General features: G+C 46.8%; 1 protein-coding gene across 9 annotated transcripts in view; it reads left to right on the top strand.

Annotated features, from left to right (window-relative positions):
- Window positions 1-18,413, top strand: part of LOC110515537 (plasma membrane calcium-transporting ATPase 1) — a 62,520-nt gene extending 44,107 nt beyond the window's left edge. For 3 of the 9 annotated variants that reach the window (XM_090213637.1, XM_090213638.1, XM_090213640.1), the window contains exons 19-22: window positions 65-172; window positions 3,597-3,785; window positions 4,478-4,570; window positions 15,765-18,413. In XM_090213637.1, coding sequence (XP_090069763.1) covers window positions 65-172; window positions 3,597-3,785; window positions 4,478-4,570; window positions 15,765-16,133 — 759 coding nt within the window. In that variant the 3' untranslated portion in view covers window positions 16,134-18,413. Of the gene's footprint in view, window positions 1-64; window positions 173-3,596; window positions 3,786-4,477; window positions 4,653-15,764 lie in introns of all 9 variants that reach the window. The other 6 variants (XM_090213644.1, XM_090213646.1, XM_090213645.1 and 3 more) reach the window with 2 other exon arrangements.
- Window positions 18,414-18,538: the final 125 nt, after the last annotated feature.

The raw sequence follows: 18,538 nt of genomic DNA, 5'->3' as shown, positions 1-18,538 counted from the left end.
AAGAAACCGTGAAGGAAAATGAGCTTGACCTCTAAATATGTTTCTTTCCTCTCCGGCCTCTCAGATAGTCATAGTGCAGTGGGGAGGCAAACCTTTCAGCTGCGTGGGCCTGAGCATCGACCAGTGGCTATGGTGCACCTTTCTGGGCTTTAGCAGTCTCCTCTGGGGTCAGGTAAGAAGACCCACACACACACACAGTGATTTGCAAGTGCGTCACCTGTAACTTTCCAACACTGCCCCATCCGTCAGGGATACACTGCTGCCCCAATGTGGCTGTGTTGGGTAGTTGAATGGCCACACTGTATTGAAATGGCTAGTTGGATGATGATCTTTACAGAAGGATCTAGAATTCCTGATTTGAGCGCTGTCATGTTATTTCTGAAATATCTATTGTATTACAATTTCCTGTTGACCTTCTCCTGTTTTTTTTTTATGTTGTTGATTGTGATGTCATTAGTTGTGCATTTTGTGATGCTGACCTAGCAAGTAAATGGCCGGACATGATCACAGACCAAACATTGCTTTGTCACCAGTAGGGTTGCACATTTTGGGGAATATTCAGAGGTGGAAACTTTCTGTGGGAATTAACGGGAATATAGGCAAATTAATATTAATACCATGTAGATATTTTTGCATTGGATATATTTACCATATCATATGGAGACAGAAACAAACCATTTTTCCTTACTGTAAGTAGGCATAATTGCAAATGATTAAATCCTTCCAATAGAAAGAATATATAGATTTAGTTACGAATTTAACTTTAATTAAATGAGTTGACTCTTCACAAGGGATGATTTCAATGATAAATAAAGGGAATATCGAATGATCCCCAATGATCCATCTCATCTCCCCCCCAAAAAATTCTACATACATCTGTAAAATAATAGTCTAGAAACTAAAGCTTTGGTTGTCTTCCTCTCAGGCTTCCATGTCTTCTTCCTGGACCACCTCAATGTCCACCTCTTAAACATCAGGCTCGGAGGCCTCATCTTCACTGTCACTTTCCAACCTTGTTGAGGATGGTTCGTTGTCAGGCTCAAAAAGCCTCAGATTTGCCCGGATGGCCACCAATTTTTCAACCCTTGCATTGGTCGTCAGCCTGTTGCGTGCTTTTGTGTGTGTGTGTGTGTGTGTTCCCAAACAAGGACCAGTTGTGCTCTGAGGTAGCTGAGGTTGGTGGGATTTAGAGGATGATGGAGGCGCCTCAGATCCACAGTCCCTTCCACCAGGTGGCCGATAAGATATGTTGGCACGACTGTCATTGCATCTCCATCCCAAAGCCCTTGCTTGGAAGTGTGCTTCGCCAGACTGCCAAGAACCTTGCCCTCATCCAGGCCTAGGTGGCGAACACGGTAGTGATGACACCATAGGCGTTGTTGATCTCTGCACCAGACAGGATGCTCTTGCCAGCATACTTGAGGTCCAACATGTACACTGCGGGGTGTTTGGGCTTCAGGCAGAAGTCTTCACGCTTTTTGATGTATTTCAGAACAGCAGTTTCCTCTGCTTGGAGCAACAGTGAAGTGGGCAGGGCAGTATGGATTTCTTCTCTTACATCTGAACATCAGGCATCGTCTCCCTTGATCCGTGCAATGGCTACTGCTATCGGTTTCAGGCTGCTTACCACTCTCTCCCAAAATATCTCAACCATCCTCTTGATGGGGCTGTCCATATCAGCAGACTTCCCCTCCAGGAGACTGTCAAACATGATGACAACACCACCCCAACAGGTGTTGCTGGGCAGCTTCAATGTGGTGCTCTTATTCTTCTCACTGCTTGGTGAGGTAGATTGCTGCTATAACTTGATGACCATTCACATACCTAACCATTTCCTTGGCTCTCTTGTCGAGTGTATCCATTGTTTTCAGTGCCATGATGTCCTTGAGGAGCAGATTCAATGCATGAGCAGCACAGCCAATGGGTGTGATGTGAGGGTTGGACTCCTCCACTTTAGACCAAGCAGCCTTCATGTTCGCAGCATTGTCTCTCACCAGTGCAAATACAGACTGTGGTCCGAGGTCATTGATGACTGCCTTCAGCTCATCTACAATGTAGAGACCGGTGTGTCCATTGTCCCTTGTGTCTGTGCTCTTGTAGAATACTGGTTTGAGGGGTGGAAATGATGTAGTTAATTATTCCTTTCCCACGAACATTCGACCACCCATCAGAGATGATTGCAATACAGTCTGCTTTCTCTATGATTTACTTGAACTCTGTTGAACTCTGCACCCAGCAAATGAGTAGAAGTATGTCTGGTTGGAGGGGTGTATGCTGGGCGAAGAACATTCAGCAATTTCTTCCAATACACATGGCCTGTGAGCATCAGAGGTGAACCAGTTGCATACACAGCTCGAGCAAGACATTCATCAGCATTTCTCTGACTACGTTCCTCCATTGAGTAAAAAACAATAATCTGATTCCAGGAGGACCACGAGCTGTTGCTATCGATAAGGTGTCTGATTCATAATTTTCACCTCTAATAGAAGTAGAGGGACTTTTGTCAGAGCTTGTTTGTTGTAAGCAATGAGGGAACTTTATGCACTTGGCCAGATGATTCTCCATCTTTGTTGCATTCTTTACATATGATTTGGCACTGTATTTGCAAATGTACACAGCTTTTCCTTCACCATTAGCTGCAGTGAAATGTCTCCACACATCAGATGGTGCCTGTGGCGTTTCCCTGTAAAGAAAATGATTTTTTTTTTTTTTTTAAACGAATACAATTCCATGTACAGATAAATAGTTAAGCTGTTAGATTAAACAACTCTTTGTAAGATACATGTTTTAAAATGAAACATGTATGGAAACAGGTGAATTAACACTCCTCAGTTAGCAAGCTAAAATCCACATGGTAGCAAAAACTAACTATCTGAAACAAATTATTTAAACACACTTTGCTGTAGGCTACAATTTTACTCATTAACAAAAATGTCATATAAGATATATTCACCCCGCCTAGTATTGTAATCAAAACTTACCAGAAAGCATGTAGTCCTTGACTCAGACAGTGTAGTACTGTGGGCTCAAAAGCATCTCATTAGTGTGCAAGATCTTGAGAATCAGCTGCACATGTGATGGAAGAGTGCACTGTGCATACAGAGGGCTGCAATTCCATTGAATTGGCGATAGTTTAACCAAAAAAATGCCACAAGACCTAGAATTGCCTTGTGTATCCCACAAAAAAAAGTTTTCTGTTATAAAGCAAACTTTGTTTTTATGAATTTTTAAGCAAAATTCCCCAAATTCCTGGGCTTAACTTCCCATGGACAATTTCCTGAAAAGGTCCCGACCCTTTGCAACTCTAGTCACCAGACAACAACCCATTACTTTTGCATCAGTCGCATTTCTTTTCCGAGCTGACTTCCTGTGGAAACTGGTTGTTCGGTTAACAGATGCGCATTGTGTGAGGGTGCCTGTTGTGCACCTGTTGCAGTCCAGCCTGTCATTGCATATATACCAGTAACCTGGGCCTTTGCTGTCTGTATGTTAGTAGTCAGTCCTCTGTGATAGAGATGGGATTTGTGGTCCAATATTGCTAACACGGTTTGGACTGTGATAAGCCCTTAACCCCTCTGCCCCTCTCCTCCCTCCAGCTGATCTCATCCATCCCCACCAAAAGTCTGAGGTTCCTGAAGTCTGCCGGCCACGGCACCCAGAGGCAGGAGATCCCTGACGAGGAACTGGAGGACATGGAGGAAATGGAAGAGATCGACCACGCCGAGCGCGAGCTGCGCCGTGGACAGATCCTCTGGTTCAGGGGCCTCAACCGCATCCAGACTCAGGTAATGTCCTCCTTGACCGCGTCTCCACCGATGTCCACCAAAGAGGAATCACAAGCCATAAGGTTAACTCTATGCACTTGTCATCCCCTTTCCCTTTCTCTCAGCACTTTGAGAGAACAGCTGGCATGTTCCCATCAAAATCCTTCTTTTGACTTGGATTTTCTGTTTGCTTTGGAAAGCTCAAGCAAGGTCCTTTTTGCCTATTCTATTTCTCTTTCTAACAAGCTAAGTTGAACATGATAATGTGATGGTCAATGAAGAGAAGCCCCTTTTGTGTGATACTGAGAAGACCACATGCAGAGCAGGTACAGGTATCTTAAAGGGCCAGGAGTGAAAGGTGTTTGAATATGGGCTGATTTTTTGAATGAGGAAATGTAAAGCGTCAGATCAGGCTCGGGGAGAAACCTTCAGATCAGTGCCTTTCACCCCCTTTCTCTCTCTACTGCTATATCTCTCTGAGTGGGGGGAAATATACCTTTCTATTATATTTTGGTGCCTTTTCTCTCACCTTTCTCTGGTTTCTTCCACTCTTGGTCTCCTTTTGTTCTCTCGCCCCTCTCTCTCTCTCGTCTCTCTCGCCCTTCTCTCTCGTCTCTCTCGCCCTTTCTCTCTCGCCCTTTCTCTCTCACCTCTCCTCTTGCTGTGGTTTCTGGGCTCTATCCTCTCCTGTCACCCTCTCTGATTCCTTGCAGATGGATGTAGTGAGTGCCTTCCAGAGCGGAAGCTCCTTTCAGGAGCGCCAGCTAAGGCGGCAGCCCTCCACCTCCAGCCAACAACAGCACGATGTAACCAATGTTTCTAGCCCTACACATGTAGCCTTTTCTACTACTGCTACTGACGCCAACACCGCTTCTTCCACTGTGGGGTGTGAGTGTGTGTTTCCTTAGTGCATGAAAATCTAACATCTTCCTCTTCTACTCTCTCGCCTAACGTTGAATTCATTCACTCTTACTTGTCCCTCCTTTTCTTAAAAAAAATACAAAAAATGCAAAAAACAACCATATCTTCCATGTTGCTTGGTAACATAACTGCTGTATATGGATGTACTGTAACACCCACAAGGTCACCACGAGTTCTAAGGGCTTTTTCTGTGTCACATCTTGTTTTCTGTTCCTGCTTCTGCTTCATTCTCTGAAGATAGAGGTTGAGGGAGGGAGGAGCTAGAGGAACGTTGGATTGACGTTGTTGTCTGGTCACGTCTGCTGCTGTGCCCCTCCCCCCTGGCTGGCCCCCCTGGCTACTAGCGCTCTTGTGGGCCTTGTTGTCGCAGCTCTGGCCCCTCTATAGTAGCTGTGTAAATGTTTTGAGTATAAGCCCATGGTCACGGTAGATGGTAGTGCTTAAAATCCCCCCCAAAAACAGAGGTTGTCTCTGACTGAGCATAAACAAGTTATTTCTCTCCCCAAATGTAAACATATTGTCAATGTTTTGGTTACGTTGGTCAACATTCACCGCCTAACCAATAATGAATTACCTTTCCCATTTTAGACCGGACTGGTTCTTTCTCAGGGTCTTTCCAGGGTGAAGTCCAGTCCAGAGTGTTAAGTCGGTCTGGGTATTCTAGCCACCTTGTCGCTCCACTAATAGACAATCAGTGGAACATTGCGGTGGCTGCTGTACTGTGTGCAGGAGGCTCCTGGAATGTCTGTCCTCTCCTCTGTGGAATGGAATTTCGGCATCCCGCAAATAACCAAGTCCCTTCCCAAATGAACCTTCTTTCCTTAGACCCAGACTCAGGGCTTTGATGTGTTCTGAGTGTACTAACTGTTCTCTACCAGGGAGTGTGTCTGCGTGACCTCAACTGGTCTCTTTCAGACTGGCTGACCTGCAGTTGCAGACATGGATTGTATTATAACTGCTGTGATGTTTCTTCAGAGGCTTTGAGACTAGGGAGCAGTGTTTTGACCATGTTTTCATTTCAATTTCTCTCTTTGGTTATAAGCCACATCTCCCTACTAAATGATGAACCCTCTCTTTCCAGGTGCTTCGCTGATGAGAACCCTTAATATTTAGGATTGATATAATTTGATGTACTTTTTATTTCAATATTCCTCTTTCATAGCCAGTGTGTACTGTCCACTGTTCCCCCCCCAAAAATGAAGCCAACAAGCACCCGAATCTTACTGACTCCAACCATATTCCTCCTTAGATTCTGTGAAATGTGTCATGGGCTATACTCAAAGGTTTACTACTGTTGAACACAAGGTAGCACCGCTCTGCATGGGTTCTGTCTCTATAGTGTTTATTGTGCTGTTGCGTATCTAGCTATATATCAGCTTTAGACCTGCTTGGCTGCTGCAGTTTTTGTTTTCTCCACAACAGAATCAGTGACTGACCCTCCTCACCCTGAGCATGACCAAAATCACTAACCTATCTGTGTCCAAGCTTCTGTCCTCTATGAATGTGTTCTCATCTAGAACATGTCTCCATTTTTCTTGCATTTTGAATAATTTGGATTTTTGGAGCTGGATTTTTTGATATTTTTTTACTACTTTCACTACTACTACTACCACCACCCCTCCTCCTCAATGGTTTTCACTACTACCACCACCACCCCTCCTCCTCAATGGTTTTCACTACTACCACCACCACCCCTCCTCCTCAATGGTTTTCACTACTACTACCACCACCACCCCTCCTCCTCAATGGTTTTCACTACTACTACCACCACCACCCCTCCTCCTCAATGGTTTTCACTACTACTACTACCACCACCACCCCTCCTCCTCAATGGTTTTCACTACTACTACCACCACCACCCCTCCTCCTCAATGGTTTTCACTACTACTACCACCACCACCCCTCCTCCTCAATGGTTTTCACTACTACTACCACCACCACCCCTCCTCCTCAATGGTTTTCACTACTACCACCACCACCCCTCCTCCTCAATGGTTTTCACTACTACTACTACCACCACCCCTCCTCCTCAATGGTTTTCACTACTACTACCACCACCACCCCTCCTCCTCAATGGTTTTCACTACTACTACCACCACCACCCCTCCTCCTCAATGGTTTTCACTACTACTACCACCACCACCCCTCCTCCTCAATGGTTTTCACTACTACTACCACCACCACCCCTCCTCCTCAATGGTTTTCACTACTACTACCACCACCACCCCTCCTCCTCAATGGTTTTCACTACTACTACCACCACCACCCCTCCTCCTCAATGGTTTTCACTACTACTACCACCACCACCCCTCCTCCTCAATGGTTTTCACTACTACTACCACCACCACCCCTCCTCCTCAATGGTTTTCACTACTACCACCACCACCCCTCCTCCTCAATGGTTTTCACTACTACTACCACTACCACCCCTCCTCCTCAATGGTTTTCACTACTACTACCACCACCACCCCTCCTCCTCAATGGTTTTCACTACTACTACTACCACCCCTCCTCCTCAATGGTTTTCACTACTACTACCACCACCACCCCTCCTCCTCAATGGTTTTCACTACTACTACCACCACCACCCCTCCTCCTCAATGGTTTTCACTACTACTACCACCCCTCCTCCTCAATGGTTTTCACTACTACTACCACCACCACCCCTCCTCCTCAATGGTTTTCACTACTACTACTACCACCCCTCCTCCTCAATGGTTTTCACTACTACTACCACCACCACCCCTCCTCCTCAATGGTTTTCACTACTACTACCACCACCACCCCTCCTCCTCAATGGTTTTCACTACTACTACTACCACCACCCCTCCTCCTCAATGGTTTTCACTACTACTACCACCACCACCCCTCCTCCTCAATGGTTTTCACTACTACTACCACCACCACCCCTCCTCCTCAATGGTTTTCACTACTACTACCACCACCACCCCTCCTCCTCAATGGTTTTCACTACTACTACTACCACCACCCCTCCTCCTCAATGGTTTTCACTACTACTACCACCACCACCCCTCCTCCTCAATGGTTTTCACTACTACTACCACCACCACCCCTCCTCCTCAATGGTTTTCACTACTACTACCACCACCACCCCTCCTCCTCAATGGTTTTCACTACTACTACTACCACCACCCCTCCTCCTCAATGGTTTTCACTACTACTACTACCACCACCCCTCCTCCTCAATGGTTTTCACTACTACTACCACTACCACCACCCCTCCTCCTCAATGGTTTTCACTACTACTACCACCACCACCCCTCCTCCTCAATGGTTTTCACTACTACTACCACCACCACCCCTCCTCCTCAATGGTTTTCACTACTACTACTACCACCACCCCTCCTCCTCAATGGTTTTCACTACTACTACTACCACCACCCCTCCTCCTCAATGGTTTTCACTACTACTACCACCACCACCCCTCCTCCTCAATGGTTTTCACTACTACTACTACCACCACCCCTCCTCCTCAATGGTTTTCACTACTACTACCACCACCACCCCTCCTCCTCAATGGTTTTCACTACTACTACCACCACCACCCCTCCTCCTCAATGGTTTTCACTACTACTACCACTACCACCCCTCCTCCTCAATGGTTTTCACTACTACTACCACCACCACCCCTCCTCCTCAATGGTTTTCACTACTACTACCACCACCACCCCTCCTCCTCAATGGTTTTCACTACTACTACCACCACCACCCCTCCTCCTCAATGGTTTTCACTACTACTACCACCACCACCCCTCCTCCTCAATGGTTTTCACTACTACTACCACCACCACCCCTCCTCCTCAATGGTTTTCACTACTACTACCACCACCACCCCTCCTCCTCAATGGTTTTCACTACTACTACCACCACCACCCCTCCTCCTCAATGGTTTTCACTACTACTACCACCACCACCCCTCCTCCTCAATGGTTTTCACTACTACTACCACCACCACCCCTCCTCCTCAATGGTTTTCACTACTACTACCACCACCACCCCTCCTCCTCAATGGTTTTCACTACTACTACCACCACCACCCCTCCTCCTCAATGGTTTTCACTACTACTACCACCACCACCCCTCCTCCTCAATGGTTTTCACTACTACTACTACCACCACCCCTCCTCCTCAATGGTTTTCACTACTACTACCACCACCACCCCTCCTCCTCAATGGTTTTCACTACTACTACCACCACCACCCCTCCTCCTCAATGGTTTTCACTACTACTACTACCACCACCCCTCCTCCTCAATGGTTTTCACTACTACTACCACCACCACCCCTCCTCCTCAATGGTTTTCACTACTACTACCACCACCACCCCTCCTCCTCAATGGTTTTCACTACTACTACCACCACCACCCCTCCTCCTCAATGGTTTTCACTACTACTACCACCACCACCCCTCCTCCTCAATGGTTTTCACTACTACTACCACCACCACCCCTCCTCCTCAATGGTTTTCACTACTACTACCACCACCACCCCTCCTCCTCAATGGTTTTCACTACTACTACCACCACCACCCCTCCTCCTCAATGGTTTTCACTACTACTACCACCACCACCCCTCCTCCTCAATGGTTTTCACTACTACTACCACCACCACCCCTCCTCCTCAATGGTTTTCACTACTACTACCACCACCACCCCTCCTCCTCAATGGTTTTCACTACTACTACCACCACCACCCCTCCTCCTCAATGGTTTTCACTACTACTACCACTACCACCCCTCCTCCTCAATGGTTTTCACTACTACTACCACCACCACCCCTCCTCCTCAATGGTTTTCACTACTACTACCACCACCACCCCTCCTCCTCAATGGTTTTCACTACTACTACCACCACCACCCCTCCTCCTCAATGGTTTTCACTACTACTACCACCACCACCCCTCCTCCTCAATGGTTTTCACTACTACTACTACCACCACCCCTCCTCCTCAATGGTTTTCACTACTACTACCACCACCACCCCTCCTCCTCAATGGTTTTCACTACTACTACTACCACCACCCCTCCTCCTCAATGGTTTTCACTACTACTACCACCACCACCCCTCCTCCTCAATGGTTTTCACTACTACTACCACCACCACCCCTCCTCCTCAATGGTTTTCACTACTACTACTACCACCACCCCTCCTCCTCAATGGTTTTCACTACTACTACCACCACCACCCCTCCTCCTCAATGGTTTTCACTACTACTACCACCACCACCCCTCCTCCTCAATGGTTTTCACTACTACTACTACCACCACCCCTCCTCCTCAATGGTTTTCACTACTACTACTACCACCACCCCTCCTCCTCAATGGTTTTCACTACTACTACCACCACCACCCCTCCTCCTCAATGGTTTTCACTACTACTACTACCACCACCCCTCCTCCTCAATGGTTTTCACTACTACTACCACCACCACCCCTCCTCCTCAATGGTTTTCACTACTACTACCACCACCACCCCTCCTCCTCAATGGTTTTCACTACTACTACCACCACCACCCCTCCTCCTCAATGGTTTTCACTACTACTACCACCACCACCCCTCCTCCTCAATGGTTTTCACTACTACTACCACCACCACCCCTCCTCCTCAATGGTTTTCACTACTACTACCACCACCACCCCTCCTCCTCAATGGTTTTCACTACTACTACCACCACCACCCCTCCTCCTCAATGGTTTTCACTACTACTACCACCACCACCCCTCCTCCTCAATGGTTTTCACTACTACTACCACCACCACCCCTCCTCCTCAATGGTTTTCACTACTACTACCACCACCACCCCTCCTCCTCAATGGTTTTCACTACTACTACCACCACCACCCCTCCTCCTCAATGGTTTTCACTACTACTACCACCACCACCCCTCCTCCTCAATGGTTTTCACTACTACTACCACCACCACCCCTCCTCCTCAATGGTTTTCACTACTACTACCACCACCACCCCTCCTCCTCAATGGTTTTCACTACTACTACCACCACCACCCCTCCTCCTCAATGGTTTTCACTACTACTACCACCACCACCCCTCCTCCTCAATGGTTTTCACTACTACTACCACCACCACCCCTCCTCCTCAATGGTTTTCACTACTACTACTACCACCACCCCTCCTCCTCAATGGTTTTCACTACTACTACCACCACCACCCCTCCTCCTCAATGGTTTTCACTACTACTACCACCACCACCCCTCCTCCTCAATGGTTTTCACTACTACTACTACCACCACCCCTCCTCCTCAATGGTTTTCACTACTACTACCACCACCACCCCTCCTCCTCAATGGTTTTCACTACTACTACCACCACCACCCCTCCTCCTCAATGGTTTTCACTACTACTACCACCACCACCCCTCCTCCTCAATGGTTTTCACTACTACTACCACCACCACCCCTCCTCCTCAATGGTTTTCACTACTACTACCACCACCACCCCTCCTCCTCAATGGTTTTCACTACTACTACCACCACCACCCCTCCTCCTCAATGGTTTTCACTACTACTACCACCACCACCCCTCCTCCTCAATGGTTTTCACTACTACTACCACCACCACCCCTCCTCCTCAATGGTTTTCACTACTACTACCACCACCACCCCTCCTCCTCAATGGTTTTCACTACTACTACCACCACCACCCCTCCTCCTCAATGGTTTTCACTACTACTACCACCACCACCCCTCCTCCTCAATGGTTTTCACTACTACTACCACCACCACCCCTCCTCCTCAATGGTTTTCACTACTACTACCACTACCACCCCTCCTCCTCAATGGTTTTCACTACTACTACCACCACCACCCCTCCTCCTCAATGGTTTTCACTACTACTACCACCACCACCCCTCCTCCTCAATGGTTTTCACTACTACTACCACCACCACCCCTCCTCCTCAATGGTTTTCACTACTACTACTACCACCACCCCTCCTCCTCAATGGTTTTCACTACTACTACCACCACCACCCCTCCTCCTCAATGGTTTTCACTACTACTACTACCACCACCCCTCCTCCTCAATGGTTTTCACTACTACTACCACCACCACCCCTCCTCCTCAATGGTTTTCACTACTACTACCACCACCACCCCTCCTCCTCAATGGTTTTCACTACTACTACCACCACCACCCCTCCTCCTCAATGGTTTTCACTACTACTACCACCACCACCCCTCCTCCTCAATGGTTTTCACTACTACTACCACCACCACCCCTCCTCCTCAATGGTTTTCACTACTACTACCACCACCACCCCTCCTCCTCAATGGTTTTCACTACTACTACCACCACCACCCCTCCTCCTCAATGGTTTTCACTACTACTACCACCACCACCCCTCCTCCTCAATGGTTTTCACTACTACTACTACCACCACCACCCCTCCTCCTCAATGGTTTTCACTACTACTACTACCACCACCACCCCTCCTCCTCAATGGTTTTCACTACTACTACCACCACCACCCCTCCTCCTCAATGGTTTTCACTACTACTACTACCACCACCACCCCTCCTCCTCAATGGTTTTCACTACTACTACTACCACCACCACCCCTCCTCCTCAATGGTTTTCACTACTACTACCACCACCACCCCTCCTCCTCAATGGTTTTCACTACTACTACTACCACCACCCCTCCTCCTCAATGGTTTTCACTACTACTACTACCACCACCCCTCCTCCTCAATGGTTTTCACTACTACTACCACCACCACCCCTCCTCCTCAATGGTTTTCACTACTACTACTACCACCACCCCTCCTCCTCAATGGTTTTCACTACTACTACCACCACCACCCCTCCTCCTCAATGGTTTTCACTACTACTACTACCACCACCCCTCCTCCTCAATGGTTTTCACTACTACTACCACCACCACCCCTCCTCCTCAATGGTTTTCACTACTACTACCACCACCACCCCTCCTCCTCAATGGTTTTCACTACTACTACTACCACCACCCCTCCTCCTCAATGGTTTTCACTACTACTACTACCACCACCCCTCCTCCTCAATGGTTTTCACTACTACTACCACCACCACCCCTCCTCCTCAATGGTTTTCACTACTACTACCACCACCACCCCTCCTCCTCAATGGTTTTCACTACTACTACCACCACCACCCCTCCTCCTCAATGGTTTTCACTACTACTACCACCCCTCCTCCTCAATGGTTTTCACTACTACTACCACCACCACCCCTCCTCCTCAATGGTTTTCACTACTACTACTACCACCCCTCCTCCTCAATGGTTTTCACTACTACTACCACCACCACCCCTCCTCCTCAATGGTTTTCACTACTACTACCACCACCACCCCTCCTCCTCAATGGTTTTCACTACTACTACCACCCCTCCTCCTCAATGGTTTTCACTACTACTACCACCACCACCCCTCCTCCTCAATGGTTTTCACTACTACTACTACCACCCCTCCTCCTCAATGGTTTTCACTACTACTACCACCACCACCCCTCCTCCTCAATGGTTTTCACTACTACTACCACCACCACCCCTCCTCCTCAATGGTTTTCACTACTACTACCACCACCACCCCTCCTCCTCAATGGTTTTCACTACTACTACCACCACCACCCCTCCTCCTCAATGGTTTTCACTACTACTACCACCACCACCCCTCCTCCTCAATGGTTTTCACTACTACTACCACCACCACCCCTCCTCCTCAATGGTTTTCACTACTACTACCACCACCACCCCTCCTCCTCAATGGTTTTCACTACTACTACCACCACCACCCCTCCTCCTCAATGGTTTTCACTACTACTACCACCACCACCCCTCCTCCTCAATGGTTTTCACTACTACTACCACCACCACCCCTCCTCCTCAATGGTTTTCACTACTACTACCACCACCACCCCTCCTCCTCAATGGTTTTCACTACTACTACTACCACCACCCCTCCTCCTCAATGGTTTTCACTACTACTACCACCACCACCCCTCCTCCTCAATGGTTTTCACTACTACTACTACCACCACCACCCCTCCTCCTCAATGGTTTTCACTACTACTACTACCACCACCACCCCTCCTCCTCAATGGTTTTCACTACTACTACCACCACCACCCCTCCTCCTCAATGGTTTTCACTACTACTACCACCACCACCCCTCCTCCTCAATGGTTTTCACTACTACTACCACCACCACCCCTCCTCCTCAATGGTTTTCACTACTACTACCACCACCACCCCTCCTCCTCAATGGTTTTCACTACTACTACCACCACCACCCCTCCTCCTCAATGGTTTTCACTACTACTACTACCACCACCCCTCCTCAATGGTTTTCACTACTACTACTACCACTACCCCTCCTCCTCAATGGTTTTCACTACTACTACTACCACCACCACCCCTCCTCCTCAATGGTTTTCACTACTACTACCACCACCACCCCTCCTCCTCAATGGTTTTCACTACTACTACCACCACCACCCCTCCTCCTCAATGGTTTTCACTACTACTACTACCACCACCACCCCTCCTCCTCAATGGTTTTCACTACTACTACCACCACCACCCCTCCTCCTCAATGGTTTTCACTACTACTACCACCACCACCCCTCCTCCTCAATGGTTTTCACTACTACTACTACCACCACCACCCCTCCTCCTCAATGGTTTTCACTACTACTACCACCACCACCCCTCCTCCTCAATGGTTTTCACTACTACTACCACCACCACCCCTCCTCCTCAATGGTTTTCACTACTACTACCACCACCACCCCTCCTCCTCAATGGTTTTCACTACTACTACCACCACCACCCCTCCTCCTCAATGGTTTTCACTACTACTACCACCACCACCCCTCCTCCTCAATGGTTTTCACTACTACTACCACCACCACCCCTCCTCCTCAATGGTTTTCACTACTACTACCACCACCACCCCTCCTCCTCAATGGTTTTCACTACTACTACCACCACCACCCCTCCTCCTCAATGGTTTTCACTACTACTACCACCACCACCCCTCCTCCTCAATGGTTTTCACTACTACTACCACCACCACCCCTCCTCCTCAATGGTTTTCACTACTACTACTACTACTACCCCTCCTCCTCAATGGTTTTCACTACTACTACCACCACCACCCCTCCTCCTCAATGGTTTTCACTACTACTACCACCACCACCCCTCCTCCTCAATGGTTTTCACTACTACTACCACCACCACCCCTCCTCCTCAATGGTTTTCACTACTACTACCACCACCACCCCTCCTCCTCAATGGTTTTCACTACTACTACCACCACCACCCCTCCTCCTCAATGGTTTTCACTACTACTACTACTACTACCCCTCCTCCTCAATGGTTTTCACTACTACTACCACCACCACCCCTCCTCCTCAATGGTTTTCACTACTACTACCACCACCACCCCTCCTCCTCAATGGTTTTCACTACTACTACCACCACCACCCCTCCTCCTCAATGGTTTTCACTACTACTACCACCACCACCCCTCCTCCTCAATGGTTTTCACTACTACTACCACCACCACCCCTCCTCCTCAATGGTTTTCACTACTACTACCACCACCACCCCTCCTCCTCAATGGTTTTCACTACTACTACCACCACCACCCCTCCTCCTCAATGGTTTGTTGAAAACCGAGAGGAGTTTTCTTGAGGTGTGAAAGCCGATGGTAAGAGATGGTCCCACGACCCATTCACTTTTGACTGGTTTCTTCCACCACTCAGTGCTCAGTCTCAGTCCGAGGAAAGATGGTAACAAAAGTGATCAGGGTTTGACGACACAGTTTGACTGTAGCCTCCGGGACTAGTCCTCACTGCATACTTGCACGTCTTGTTGAGAATTTCACAACAAAATCAATGGTGTTTTTTCATGTACCCCTTCCCAAACTCACTGCAATTTACCCATTTTTTTGTGTGTGTGTGTCCATGGTTTGAACTGCAATTGAAAATGCAAAATGTATATGTGTGCATGATTCTATGTTGAGACTGACTGCGTCCCCCTTACCCTCCCACACCCAACAGATTCGGGTGGTGAATGCATTCCGCAGCTCCCTGTCCCCCTATGAGGGGCTGGAGAAGCCAGAGTCACGCAGCTCCATCCACAACTTCATGACCCACCCAGAGTTCAGGATAGAGGACTCAGAGCCCTCCATCCCCCTCATTGACGACACCGACGCCGAGGACGATGCCCCCACCAAGCGCAACTCCGCCTCCCCCCGCAACGTCACGCCTACCCCTCCTTCCCCGTCACTCTCGCCGACGCCCTCGCCCAACCAGAACAATAATGCAGTGGAGAGCGGCAACAACCACCTCTACGTGGAGGGCAACAAGGCAGCAGGGACCCCCTCGGCCCCAGGGAGCCCCTTACACAGCCTGGAGACCTCCCTCTGATTCTGAGCCAACCCTCAGCCACTACTACTACCACCACAGCCACGACGAGGAGCTCGCCTCTGAGGAGGAGGAGCGACGGCAGAGGCGAAGAGGAAAGAAGGGGTAGAAGGGAGAGCGGATAGTCTTCTGTAAGCTTCAAGCTTGTGCTGGACTGAAATGAGCAAACATTCTCGAATGTAGTGTTTGGTTTTTATTTAATTAGAATTTATTTTTGTTCTTAAAAATACCCCTCTGGCAACGCGAGGGCTTCTTTTGTCTCCACCCCTCCCTCATTGATAACTTTTAGGTTGTTCTCGGTGCAAGAGGGGTGAATATAGACTCAGATTGAAAGTGACCTGTTGTTTTTTTTATTCATATTATTTTAATGAGGGGGGGTCCTCCTCCTCCTGGCTTGAAGATCAGCTGTAAGAAATGAAAGACGACCTTTAGCTTCTCTTTATCTGAATGGTGTTGTATATTTATGTCTTTGGCCCTTGCTCATTCAGAAACTTTTTTTCTGCTCCATTGGCTGTTAATATTTTTAATTATTTATGTTTTTGGAAAAAGCAGGTCTGTTTACAAAGTTTGTAGATACTTTTTTTGTGTTTGTAGACGAAAGAGCTTCCTGACGTACGATGCAGAAAAACGAGGGCCAGAGTGAAACATTGAATAAGAGGACTATTTCAGATACTGCTGTATTTTCAGGAAAAAAAGGGTGTTTCTATTGAAACTGAACTATTTTTGCCTGCAATTTTTATTTGTTATATATTTGTAGATAAATAGAAATCTTCTAGCCAAACAAATAAACACTAAGGCTTGTATAGCGAAGAGGTCCATTGGGGGGTGGAGAGTTTCAACAGGAGAAGGAAGGAGTAAGAACCCCCAGGGACTATCCATTCACATTTCTATAAATATTTACTACGTTCATTGCTTTAAGCAGTTTCAATGTTCCGTTTTTCTCGTTCACAGGGAAGCTCAAGTCCTGTTTCTCATTTAATTGTGGGTTAAGGGGAGGGGTATTAAAATCCTAGTATATATTTTTTTTCACGTTTAAGAGTTCATAAAGGGAGTTTGGCAGTTGGTCATCACATTGAGAATCAGTTGTTTTTTTCTTGTCTTTTTTTCACTCAGCGAAACTTCAGTCCCTGCCAATGTACAATATTGAAATTTGTTTACTCAGGCATAGAAAAGGGTTGAATTGAAAACGGATTCTATAAATTAAGAAAACATTTTAACTTCACATTTTTGGTCTTTAGGTAGTAAAATGTTGTATTGGTAAAAATAAAAGCAAGTGGATTATTTTCATATTTCATTCAATTATTTTTATTTATTTTTATGAAAACTTAAATTTCACCCAATGTATGGTTTGTTCACATTTTAACCCCCCCCCCCCCCCCCCCCCCAATAAGACTCCTTTTACAGTCATAAATGTTGCTGCATTTGACTTGTTTGTAGAATATTTTTGACACCTGATATACTGGAAAAAGTAAAGAATTGACACTTTTTTAAGAGTAAAAAGTCTAGGCATACATACACTGGTAACTGCACAGGGGTACTTTGTTTCATAACACCTCCCTTGGGAACATTTTTATACAGACAACCATACAAATTGTACCTTTGTATTTTTATGGAAACGCAGACGATAACTTTCAACCTACTGAACCAGAGTTTTTGGGGTTTGACACAAATTACACATTGGAACATTTGGGGTGGGGTGGGGCACTCACTAAAAAGGGTTGTGATTGGTTCTGATAGGAATATTTTTCTCAGGGTGGCAAATGGTATGAAATAAGAGACTAGGCTTTTATATAGGCCTGTGGTCAAAATACTAACACATTTTTTAATGTTGTGAAGTAGCTTATCAGCCATGTTGGGTTGTTTTTGTTTCGGCAGCAGGGTGCAGATTCTGACTGTTAAATCCCTCACCTGTTTAGACCTCTCACCCAAGCTTAGCTGGGTGTAGGGGGCCAAGAGGTAGTTGCTCAATGACAATTATATTTTGGGAAGACGTTTTTCTTGTTTTTACAACAACAAAAAAGCAGCTTGAAATTGCAAAAATGTAAAATGGGAAGAAAAAAGAATCCATACGTTTTTGTTCTGTAGATTCTTCCTATAACGGGAATGAATGTTTATCCATCTGTTTTATGGATTATCATTTTTTTATCTTAACATTTGGAAATAAAAACTACTTCATGTCTGTTTTTCTTGAGTAATTTAAATGATTATCGTGATTGGATTTACATTTGAAACTTGAGTAATGTGTATGGTTTTTAAAAATAAAAAATGGATATTTAGCCTAAATAGAGCCATGTTTTTCATTTATCATGCGTAACATGCCACCTTAAATAACTTTCAAATATATCCTAATCCTGTATTTTGGATGAAAATGGCTCATAAATAGCCTGTGCACGCGCACATGGAAAACT

The sequence above is a fragment of the Oncorhynchus mykiss genome, chromosome 21, assembly GCF_057628025.1.
Source record: "Oncorhynchus mykiss isolate SJ-2025 chromosome 21, ASM5762802v1, whole genome shotgun sequence".
NCBI lineage: Eukaryota > Metazoa > Chordata > Actinopteri > Salmoniformes > Salmonidae > Oncorhynchus > Oncorhynchus mykiss.
This window is presented reverse-complemented; position numbering and strand designations above follow the sequence as displayed.